Source organism: Phyllostomus hastatus, unplaced genomic scaffold (genome assembly GCF_019186645.2).
Source record: "Phyllostomus hastatus isolate PE091 unplaced genomic scaffold, TTU_PhHast_1.1 phas_scaffold_317, whole genome shotgun sequence".
NCBI lineage: Eukaryota > Metazoa > Chordata > Mammalia > Chiroptera > Phyllostomidae > Phyllostomus > Phyllostomus hastatus.
In genome coordinates, this window is record NW_025334023.1 from 13,719,870 (window position 1) to 13,732,386 (window position 12,517).

Sequence of the window (12,517 nt, forward strand, 5' to 3'; positions counted from 1 at the left end):
CAAACTGGTCACCAAGTTTTGCTGGCTGACCTGCTCTCTGTTTTTCCCACCTGGTCCATGACCTTCAATCACACTGCTGCTGCCCCGGATCAGCCCATCCCTCTCTCACCTGACCCCTGCCGCGGTCTCCTGACGGGTCTCTGTGCCCTTTGATTCTCCCCATGCCATTGCATCTCATTTTGCCAAAGCACACCCAGGTTTGTCACTTTCCTGCCCCCCAACCTCCAGTGGCTTCTGATGTCTCTAAAATAAAACTAAAACATCTTAGACTGGCATTTAAGGCTTTCCATGGTCCACTCCCAACCTGCTCTTTGAGTTTCCCCTTTTCCCACTCCATGCTTCATCCACGCTGAAATATTTTCAACCCATTAAAAGGTTTGTATTTTCTCGACCACATGCCATTGCACTCCTCAAGTCCTGTATCTCCTACCACCCAAACCCCACCATTCTTTCGTGTTCCAAGGAACAGTTTGAAAGGCACCTCCTGCCATGAAGCTTCCCTTCTAGAAGTTATCACTCCCTCCTCTGAATTCTCATAGCATTTTCCTTTCCCACGGCACCAATTGCTTTCTTATAGTTGCTTCCTTGTCTTTCATAGTAGCTCTAAGCTCTTTGGGGCAAGTGACAGGTTTTGTCATCTTTGATTCTGCAGCACTTAGCTTGTTTCCTGCAGTGTAATAGGAACTCAGTACATGGTGGACAGTGTGATAGATCCACCAGAGACAGCAAAGGATCTTCTCCACGGGACTGAGTTCAGACCTGGTGGAGATGAAAAAAGTTCACAGAGAAAGGCCATTCCAGCTTCAGAGCCTCCTCCTGGGCTCGGCTGTGTCTTCCTTGACACCTCACTCCATCCATCTTCTCCCTCTACTCTATCCTGCCCCCTTCTTTTCTAGAGGTGTGAACCCCACAAGCACTCCCTAATATGCCAATTTTCCATCTCAAACTGTTTCCCGGGAAATCCAATTTCTGACGCTGAGTAGGGTGGGGTTTAACACACAGTGAGCCCAAGCATGACAGAGAGGCACTAGAGACTTGCATCTGGTCCAAGTTTAAATGCCTAAGTGGCTGGTGCCCAGTGGCAGAGGATGCTCCCTTGGCTCCACTGCCCAGCCACCACTCAGCACCTCCTTCCCAAAGCTGTTGGGACAGGGAGGAGAGAGAGATTTAGGGGCTTGGGAAAAGTGTTGGGGAGGAGGGCTGTTCTCAGCTGAGCTTTCCTCCTGGCTCAGGCAATGGCCACTGTGGGAAAGATTCATAAAAGTAGTTCTCACCGGCTCCCCACTCTGTGATTTATGCTGGACAGCTCTGGGTGGCCTGGCCCGCCCCTCCTCCCTGAACAAGAGGGGCCCACAAAACTTCATGTCCCCCAGCCCTGGGCTGTGGCCTCATTTCCCTCACAGCCGCCTTCTCTTATGTCTCAGTTTGCAGCTCTGCTTTCTGGCTGGGAAGCCACCAAAAGTCATCTTTTATCTTCCAAGTTTATTCAGAAGCTCCTCCAAACCACCCCTTCCTCCAGCCAAATTGCCAAGGACATCAGGGTCCAAAGATAGCTGTGCCTTGAAAAACTTGGCTCTGCAGCTGGGCCCGGGCGGCACGGCAGCGACAGTTATTCGTGGGTGACTGTGGGCAAATCCCCCTGCTCCTCTGAGCACAGGCACACCTAGTTCCTCCTTCAGACCCACCTCATGCATTTCAGAAGCACTTCTTACTCCGCTCTTATCACAGTGACTGTGAGAATTAGTGAAATACTGAAGGTGAAGTCAGCGTCAGCTCAAAAGTGACGGGGTAATGAAAGGGATAATGAACCTAAGTAAGAGAAACCTTCCTCTCCTCTTTTGGAGGCAACTGGAGAAAACACACCAGTAAACAAGAAAGACTGCAGCTTGGAACATTCTAAGTCTTTGAAAGAGCAGCTCTGGGATGAGGAAGAAGGGCCCTTCAGTAAATGACTGGTGGACAAGGGCAGGGTGTGGACTGGGGTGACTAGGAGCAGCCTAATCAGCCCTAATTAACTTCTTCACGTGCCAAACTATAGGCCTAACATTCAGAGTTATTTCTTTTTCCAAGGAGGCAAGATATCTAAGTGTTTTGTTTTTAAATGGAGTCTCCTGATGTTCAACAAGTTCAACATTTCAAAACCACTGGGGATCACATCAAACATGTCTAGTGGCCAACTTGGATGGCAGCCCACTTGTGGCCTGTGATTCCCTGGCAAGGGAGCCCAGTCCATGGCTGTCCTTCGGCTTCCACAGTCTCTTCCCTGAGCTGCTGTGTGTGCCACAGCCACCTCTTCCTCCTCCAGCAGTGACACCATCCATTCAAGTGTCCTTCAGTCTTGCACAGACTTTATTGTAGTTAATCCTCACAACAGAAAAACAAAGATCAGAGAGGCTGTCTGCACACACAGCAGACAAATGGCACCTCAGGCATGTACTCAGCCACTCTGGGGTGCTACAGGGCCAGTGGTCAGCCAGTTGTCCCATCTGTTCCCTGTTCCCAGGCTCCTGTCTCTGGCAGCATAGACACAGTCTATGGTAGTTGTTTCCAGATAATGCTCTTTAACTAGATGTTGAGCTCCCGCGGTTGGTCTGTATGCCTTATTCCGAAATCCCTTGGGACCTCCTACAGAATGGATAGTTACTAAATGGTCATCCACTACCAGTGCATTAGATGCCCTGGCCCTGGTCTACTCATTAACTTCCCTTTCCTTAGAGGCTCTGGGCGTCTCTCTGTATTTGAGGCTTGCATGACTCCCCCCTCTTCCAAAGTGGCCTGAAGCCCGTTTCTCTTTCTCTAAAATCACATCAGTTGCTGTCTCCATCTCTCTAGCAGTTGCACTCAGAACTTAGAAGGTTCTTGAAATATGTTTGTTGAAGCCAACAGATAGCAGCAAAGGTTCTATTTTGGATTTATGTCTTGATTTCTACACTGGAGTGAATTAACCTGGGGTCAGAGGCTGTGTTTTTCTCGTTCTGCCTTCCTCACAGCAGGGCCCGGGGTGTAGTCCTGTAATGTGTGCACTGGAGCCTGAAACTGAGCCCATGAGCCCCTGGACGAATCCCTATTCCAACCTGGAGGAAGGAGCACCTTTTTCTTACTGGTTAAGGGGAGATGTCTTTGTGTCATTCTTTCTAGTTCCTTTAACTTGCACAAAGGCGTTGCATGTGGTGGTAGAGACCATACCCCTCCATTCCTGGCACAGTGCCTGGTACATGAAAGATGCTCATCAAATTCATCAACTGAGTTCATTCACTTCAGCAAGCAGCTACTGAGTGCCTGCTATGTATGAGGTTTACCATGGGAAGTGCCCAGGAAGGTGGAAAGATTTGTTTTCGGGACCTCAGCAGCATGTCCCCACAGGGCAGGCTGGAATTAACTTCCCATTGAGTGAGCTTAGTGTCCTCAAGGTTTCATTAGAGATTCACTCTAGGCATACCCTGGAACCTTGCTTCTTCTGGGACTGGGACCAAAACCTGCAGGGCCAAGGCCTGCGTGTAACTGGAGTCTAAGCAGATACTCAGGAAGGAGGAGCACAGGGTGAAATCACAGCCAGACGGAGATGGATGAAATCAGCTCTTCATGGGGGTTGGGACTGAAGTCCAAGGTCTTGTCCTACCTGCTCTGGTTGTGAGTGCCACCATCCCCCAAGAGGGCCAAAGTGAGGTAGGGAGAGAGAAGCTTTATGTGGGGCCTGGTGGAGAGAGGTGGTGTGGCTCAGGGAACTGGCAGGGACGGAGGGCGGGAGGCCCTGGCAAGGAAACTGTGGACTTTCCCAGCTTCCCAGTCAGGGCAGGACGGTGCCAGCATTGGTGCACATACAGGGCTCATTAGGTCAGCCCCAGCCCCTCTCCAGCTGGTGTGCCGGAAACGCCCTCACCAAGCAGCCAGCAGATGCTTTGCATTTTTGCTTCACCCATTTTGTTGGTAAAAGTGACAACGATCTTAGATGCCAGAGCCCTTTGAACTCTTCCATAGATGTCCCTCCAGCAGGAGGAGATCTGGGGATGGAACCAGAGGCTAACAAGTTTCTACAAAGCTGTGTTTCACATTTTAAAATTAGCACAAATTTTGCATTCCATTTATTATATAAATTTTTCATTCTGTTTAGCATCTACATTTTTTGAGTAAAGTTGACATTCCAGGAAGAAGTGCCAGGTTATGTTGCCACTTTGCACAGACATCCTCCCACTCCCTCCAGCTGCCGACTGCTGCCTACAACCAGATGCGAAGTTTCGCTCATCGTAAGCTTTTTCTTTTCTTGCAGAATGTCCCTGCCCTGCATCCTACTCTCTCTGATGCCTAACTGCCCAAAATGTACTCCTCAATTCTGTCACCTCTCCCACAAAGTCTTCCTAGATTCCCCTCGAGCTAAAAGTAAACTCTGCCTCATCGAACACCGCCAGCTCCTCTGTGTATCTTGGTTACCTCTAATCAAGTTCCACCTTGTGAGTGTTTTTGTGTCTCTTTTTTATTTTCCTCATAAAAGGTCAGCTACTTGAGAAGAGGATCTGTGTCTGATTTTCCCCTGTATCCACTGTGACACTGGTAGTGTGTATTTACTAGGTACTCCATGCTGAACATATCTTCAGACTACTGCTACTACTGTTATTATTACTAATTATAATGTATTAATAGTAACCCATTAAAATAATGATAAAGGACAATTTCACATGGGTGCCTGGTTAATGCAAACCTCTGCTCTATGGTGCATTCATGCTTGGCTGTGCCAGGTCCATGGTCTGAGCCTGGGAAAGGGGTGCCATGTCTTGCCTTCAGTGTTGCAGTGGTTCATGTTGTAGCTGGGAATGACTCTGGTCTAGGCTGAAAGGCTTCACCCAACAATAGAGCAACCACAGAGAAAACAGGATCATACCTTAATATTGTCTTCTGGCCAAGAGTTCAGCATTGTTGCAATGTGCCCCTTGTCGTGAATGGTGATGAACAGCCCCCTAGGAGAAACAAAACAGACACACAGAGAAACCAGGCAGTCAGAGTGGGAGCAGAGCAAAGATCGAAGGTACTGTGGATCACTGGATTTTGCCTATAGGTCTGGGCAAGGGGGGGTCCCTGCCCAAAGCCCCAACTGCTTAGAGGGCTCTGCTCTGGTCCTCTTCCAATTTCTTCCCTCTGCAGGGCAAGGAGTCTGTGGGGCCAAGGGATGTGCCCACTGGAGCTCATGCCCACTGGAGCCTGTGCTCACTGGAGCCTACTTCCTCTTGTCCTCCCTCTAGAGCAGGAACGCAGGACCCTGGAATTCTGGGCCCCACTGCTGCTTTCAGGGACTGTGTTGGGCTCTTCTCTGGGTCCCTCCTTCCGAATACAGACCACACTCCAGTGAGTGGAGTAATAGACCCGGGAACCAACTCTGCCTGAGTATCAACTCACAGATAACTCTCATTTCTGCACACTCTTTCTTCATCTCAGAGAATAAGTTCTTTATATATAATGAGTGTGTACATAGTCTTATAGCTCCAAAGAGAGAAAAAAAAGGATCCCAATTTAGAGCTTCATGGTAGGAAACACACAGCAGCTAAGAGGGATGGCAGAATGTAATGACATAAAAACCAAACAGGAAGGCAAAAACAAAATGCAAGTTGGTTCCCTGACAGGAGCTCGGACATGTGGGCTGGGAAGTCCAGGCCCAAGTTTATGAGGTCCCTTGCAGTGGGGGATGGGGTGGGGATAGGAAGAGGGGTGGGCTTCAGGCTGTGAGCCCACTTTCTCTGTACCACTGGAGTCTGAGAATCCTAAATCAAACTTGGCCTTCCAGACCATCATGCAAGTGTGTTTGTAAAGGCAGGAGGCTGGAACATTTTACTTAACAATTTATTTTCTGATTTGTAACTTTTAATGTTTAGATCATGAATGTGGACCTGTCTTCTGCCTTGACATGAGGGGTGAGAAACCTCTGTCCCTGGGAGGGTGGAGCGGTGCAGAGGATGGCAAATAGTCTGTGCCTTTTGAAGGCACTTCAAACCTGACATGTCTGAAACCAAATTTATGACCTAATCTTCTACCGTTATGACTCAAAGATGAGACGAAATGGAGAGCAAAGACAAACCTGATTCTATTCCCTTTCCCAGTGAATGATACCCCCACACATCTAGTTTGACAATCCCAATTCCCTGGAGTCCTCCTTGACACTTTACTCTCCCCCTTTCTACAACCCATTGCCAAGTCCCTCAATTCTACTTCCTAAATAGCTCCTGGTTCATACACTTCTTTCATTCATAACACCATCTCCCTGGTCCAAGCTCCCAATATGGCCTCCTTAAAGTACCATGATAACTTTGTGACACCCCCTCTTGTCTCTCTCCATTCTATTTTCTGTACAGTAGAAAGATTGATGTTCTTGAAATTAGTCTTACTGTGTTATCCCTTATTTATGCTAAACATCCATCACATGGCTCTTAGAATAAATCCCAAAATCCTTGACATGGCCTACCTACAAGGTGCTGTGGGCAAGGAGCCCGTGGGACTGAGGGATGTGCCCTCTGGAGCACGCACCCACCAGAGCCTGGCCCTTGTCAGCTTCTTCACTTTGTCCTTGCTTCATTCTCAGTCACTCTCCAGTCATCAGCCGTACTGGCCTTCCCATTCTTCCCTGTGTCATGAGTTTCTTGCCCCAGGGCCTGTTCACATACAGTTGCCTGCCTTTCCTCACTCTTGTTTGGTTATTTCCTATTCATTCTTCTGTTGACTTAGACCTAAAGCTCCCTGTTACATGTTCTCAAAGTACCCCTTCCCTACATAAACAAACTTACTACATTCATTTGTGTGGCTGTTTGGTTGACCCTCCCCCACCCTCGCCCCCCGCCATTACACTGTAAGCCTCATCTGGGCAAGGTCTGCATTTATTCTGTTGCTGTTGTTCACCACTGAATGGCCAGCCTTAGTCCATAATAGATGTTCAGCACCTAATTTTTGAATAAGTGGACAAGTGAATAAGTGAACTAGGATAATTCTGGTTGAGGGTTGAGGGATGAGGCCAGAAGTACTGAATAAAGCTGGAGTGAAGTCACTTTCACATGTGCTGAGCTGTATCCAGCCCAAGGGATCGCTGTGCTGGGCTGGGTGGTGCTGGGCTGGGCTGTGGCCTGTGGCCTGTGGCTTAGAACGTGGGCGTGCGCATATGAAGGCCGGTGGACAGACCAGCGAAGAGGAAAACCTCTGAGCCTTAGACTAGGCAGGTGCAGGGCTCCCTCCATCGTGATAGGGGACTCAAGACTTGGAAAATTTTAGCTTAAGGTAAAAAGCTGTAAGTCTAGCAAGTAATGTGTATGTTGAGCTTTTGTTTCAGAAACTACAGATAAAGCCCATTCTGGCTCCTGAGAAAAGCAGCCGACCTCCTGGGGCATTGGCTAGAGATTACCACCTGGGGACATGTTGGAGGCATCTGGGCCTTTTGTGTGACCACCCCCCCACCCCCACCTTGGGAACAGCTAACTGCGGAGAACAGGAATGCTGCAGCTTCGCTCACCTAATCCTCCCTGAACTTCAAAGCCCTCACGGCACCTTGCTTGTCCTCCCCCACCACCCTTATAAAAGATCTGGCCAGGAAAGAGAAGGCAAGATGGTTTGTTAGGGTATGAACCCGCCATCTTCTCGGATCACCGGCCATCTGAATAAAGCACCCATAAAAGATTCAATCGCTGTCATTGTTTATTGGATTTGGTAGTGACAGGCAGCCTGAACACCGGTGTCTTTTGCAGTTACAATCACACCAATGGGGGCAATATGGGTGTCTGAACCAACTTAGAGTGTTTGTGAACAAGTTCCAGGCATTTGCCATGCCATTTTGGAATGACCCTGGGGCACTCTGGTGTATCAACCAAGACAAAACTAAGCATTGGATAGACTTTTTGGAACTTGTTTCTAAGGACCATCCCTAGGCAACTTGAGTTTGAAAAATCACACTGTGCTGGTAATAACGAACTTCAAGGACTGCCTTGGATGAGAAAAGCAGGCACATGCAGGTTTCCTGAAGTTTAAATAGGGCTACTTGCCTTGGTGGCAGTAGAAGGGTAAATGGGCCAAACTGAGATTGTAAGTCTTATTTTGTTTTATTTTTCCTCACCTGAGGACATGCTTATTGATTTTTTTAGAGAGAGGGGAAGGGAGGGAGAGAGAGGAAGAGAAACATTGATATGAGAGAAAAACATCAATCGGTTGCCTACATGCCTACACACCCTGACTGGGAATCGAACCCGCGACCTTTTGGTTTTCGAGACAATGCTCCAACCAAGTGAATCAGTCACTTGGGCAGAGCCTATGAACCTTGTAAAGAAACACCTTCTCTACCTCCAAACCAGCTGCTGTTCTGAGGCACACAGCCTGAAGAGCTCTTGTTAAGGGTATATCTTCTCCAGTTTCTGTTTTTCCACAGCTGCAGCTCTAATATCCACAAGCAATTTCCCCCAGGTCGTCCAGAGATAGACACATGGAACAACAATGATAACAAAGAAGCCAATTCTTTTGAACTGGAGGAAGGGGTGCCAGCCCCAGGTTCACTGATGACTTACCGCGTGACCTTGGGGAAGTCATTTACCCACCATTAACTTATCCCAATGACAACTTCCCAGCCTCTTGAAGCTCTTAACATTGCCTATTCTGCAGTCCCTCACCTTAACAACTCCAGTTCTCAACATTTCTCTTACCAGACAGAGGCTTAGGAGTACTTAGCAAAAAGCTCACATATTAAAGGGTAAGGTCCAGGCACTATTTAGACCTTGGAAAGCTCTGATGTGGTTAATTCTAAACACAGGAAAAGTGTGATTACAGGAATGGTCTGGTACCTTAAAATAGGCCCTCTTTGTCAAAGATAAGGAGAGGGAGGAGGGACGCTCAAGATAAATATTTTTACATTTGATTTGAGCTGTTAAATTTCAAAAGATCCCCTTTCTCTCCTTTTTGCATATATAATTTTATGCCCTGCAGAGATCATGCTGCAAAAATAGCACCTTTGGAAATGTATTTAAAATTTTAATCACTTCGCAAAGTGCTTTTCCATCTATTATCTAACTTGCAGTTACAAATGATACCAAAAGGATTGCCCTGGATGAGGATTTTGAGACAGCTGGTTCAAAGACCTCATTTTAAAATGAGAACACTGAAGTCCAGAGAGGTGAAGTGGTTGGTCTCGGGTTACACAGCTTTACACAGCTTTACACAGCTTTACACAGCTCGTAAGCGGCAGAACCTGCTGGACCCGGGGTCCTGAGCCCAGTGCTCCCAGACTGCCTGTTCTCTCTGGGGATCTAGGTCCCCACAAACTGCTGCAGGTGCAGAGTGAAATGCCACACAGAGTGAGTGGGACCACTAATGAAATCTTTATCTTTGATGCTTGTTGGTGAGGAAGTAAAATGTGCGGAGGGAGGGATTATGATGATATACACAAGGATTACAGGTTCCAGCAGGATACTTTTGCTCCTCCACCCCTTTCCTGGCAGAACTGCATCTACGCCAGCTCAGAAAGAAGATACTATCAGGAAAGAAAACCTCTTAAATGCCCTAAGCAACCTGTTTTCAGGTTTCACCACTTTTCACTCCCAAAATACTGTTTTCTGCAGCAGTATCTGGGGGTGGGGTTGTCTCTTTTCTCTGCTACCATGAGGTTCTGCTCAAGTGAAAAACGCTGACACCTTTCTGCACTCCTTCTTAGTGCTTTCAGGAAGAATTCCAGGTGCCGAGAGAGATGCTCCTAATTACACCTGCTCAGCCTCACCCTGAGACCTCAGACCCATGGGAATTCCTGAGGCTGGAATGGGATTGTCAGGTGATTTCCAGCAATGCAATGCACTGAAAGTGATGAGGCTGCAAGCTGCTGCAAGGTAGCACAGACTAGGGGTCTGTGCTATACGTCTGTGCTTTGCAACCCTAGAACACCCCCCTTCCCCTCCCCGCTCAAAGCCTGCCTCTGCTTCTCACTAGCTATGTGGCTATGGTCAAGTTATTCCCCTTCCTCAAGTCAGTTACCTCATTTGTAAAATAGAGAACATGACCCAAGCTGCTTCACACTTTGTTGTAAGGATTAACTAAGACAATGCATACTTAAGGAATTTATTGTGGTGTCTATTGGCACTGAGTAAATGGCAGCTTTTAGTGGTGCTGAGTTGGTGTGGTGAAGCCCTGGCTTTGGAGTCCTACCACCTGAGTTCGGATGCTGGCAAAATGCCCACTGAGGCACCTGGCTCATGATAAATGCTCAGCAAATGTTAGTTGCTAATTATTAACTCATATTGTAATGAGAATCATATTAAGTCTATGTGCATGTTTGTCAGGAGCCATCATCGGCAGTTCTACATACTTTTTGTGAAACAGGAATGCAGTCATAAGGTTTAGTAGAAAATCCTTCACTGTGGGCACACTGAGAGGGAGCTAAACAAAAGGGTCTTTGGTGATGTGGAGCTGGGATTACAAATTTTCCATGTTTCCTGCAAGAGTTAATATTCAATGAAAATAAGATCAAGGGCAACCTGAGAGGGAAAGGAAGTTACAAAAGGGCAGCATTCATTCACTAAATTATTTTTTTATTCATTCGTTCACTCACTACTTACCCATTCATTCACCCATTCATTCACCTATTTATCCATTGATCCATCAATCTGTCAATCCATCCATTCATCCATCCCCCCACCCACCCACCCACCCACCCAATGGGCTGTTTTGGGTACCCTTTATGTATGTTATCTCACTATCAGGTGGGCATCATCATCATTCTGCAGATGAGATTAAGTGGTAGAGATGTGAAGGGAGAGGTGAGATTCAAACACAGGTCTCCTGGCTCCCAGAAATGTGGCCCCTTTAAGTATGTGATTTGGTGCAAGACACTTCACCTCCCTGTACCTTAGTTGTTTCATCAGTAAAATGGGAGCAATGGCTCCTCCTCCATTATGGAGCAACTGTGAGGATCAAACAAGGCAAGTTCACAAAAACTCTGCACACTGTAAAACTCTGTAGACATGTGGATCTTAATATTTGCCTGACCTTGCCCCAAATGGGACCTTGGGGAAGAGGTTTTAAAATGAGGCTCTCTGCAAGACTGTCCCTCTGTCTGGTTCCCTGACGGCCCTTTATGGATGCATGGCATAGTATGTTAGGTGTCAAGTAGCTCTCTATATTCCACAGCTGGGTCTGTTTCAACCTCCTTTCTTTGAGAAGGTGTCAGCGCCCTCAGCATGAGTGACGCCCTGTGAGGCACTGCCTTAGACAGCGGGGGTGATGTTGTCTGCTCTGGGCACAGGGAGGCAGGAAGGTGGGAAGCTCCAGGAAGCCCTGGGCCTGGCTCCACTGAGATGCAGAAAACACTTCCAGCTTTTGAGTGAATTATAGGCTGCCCCGGGGGATCCCAAGGCACAGAACATCCTGCAGTGGGCTCATGTAACCAGAGCATTTGTCAAGGCTAATGACTCTTCTGAGTAATTAGAACAGAACGTCCTTCAGGGCTCCCGGCGCTGCGAAGATGGGCACCTGGGGCAGAGGCGCTCGTGGGAGTCTCTCACTCTTAATAGCCACTAACTGGAACAGGAAAAAAGCAAAAATAGTTTTAGCGACTCATCACTTTAAAGTTTTTCCTGTTTACTCTAGGGAAACGGTTTTAGAACTTTATGGGAGAAAAAGACTATAGTGAATATGGCAACTGCCAGCCTGTGGAATCCGGGGCTTAAGTGAATCCACGTCCTGCTATAAATAACACCAGCATATTCCTGAAAAGTTGTGAGTAAATAAAATATCTATACCTAAATTTATACCACATATATACCTGGGAGGTTGGGTTTGAACGGAACCTACAGAGAATGTTTCTGGAGCCTAAACCGCTGCCCCCTGATTTATGGCTTTCGCAGTTTGGACTTTCCTACTTCAGTTTCTGGAAACAGAACACAGGACTTTCTGAGCTGGGGCATGGTCCTCAGGGTTCCCTGAGCACAGCAGGGAAGGAGTGGGCAGAGGTGTGGGGCAGCCCCTCCTGTATGGAGCTTTGGCGTGAGTGCATGGAGAGGGAAGGAATAGATTCCTGTTTCACAAAAACCGCACAGAGCACCTACTCTGTTCTTTCACACACTTAACTCCGTTGGCCAGCAAGTCATGTTTTTTATGGGTGTTCATCCGGGAACAGGGTTGACGTTACACTTCGGGGTGGGAGTGTTGAAGGGCCAGTGTATGATTCACTACCTTCTCTCTTTCCTTTGCTACAGTAACCTGTACAGTTCCAGATGAGGCGACTTCAGTGGCCTGTGCCAGAGTGAGGAAGACCCAGGGCATAGCCTCCCGCTGACCCACAGGGGACAGGATGCAGAAAGCACAGAAGAAAGTTCGCTTAGCATTGAGATCTAGGGTTGTCTGTTCCTCAGCATAACCTAGTCACTCCTTTCAACAAAATCTCCCCAAGATGCCCAACACATAAAACAAAACACAGAAGCTGTGGTGAAAGCAGCGGGGGCACCCTCCTGTGAGGGTTTCCTCACTGCTTTTCATCTCAGCAGTTGTTCCAGGTGACAGCTCTCAGGCAATGACA

At 47.7% G+C, this 12,517-nt stretch overlaps 1 protein-coding gene across 2 annotated transcripts in view; it reads right to left on the reverse strand.

Moving 5' to 3' along the window:
* The window catches only part of ME3 (malic enzyme 3), a 189,120-nt gene that overhangs the window by 60,497 nt on the left and 116,106 nt on the right, over positions 1–12,517 (reverse strand). For both annotated transcript variants that reach the window (XM_045818138.1, XM_045818137.1), the window contains exon 5: positions 4,877–4,952. In XM_045818138.1, coding sequence (XP_045674094.1) covers positions 4,877–4,952 — 76 coding nt within the window. The remainder of the gene's footprint in view (positions 1–4,876; positions 4,953–12,517) is intronic.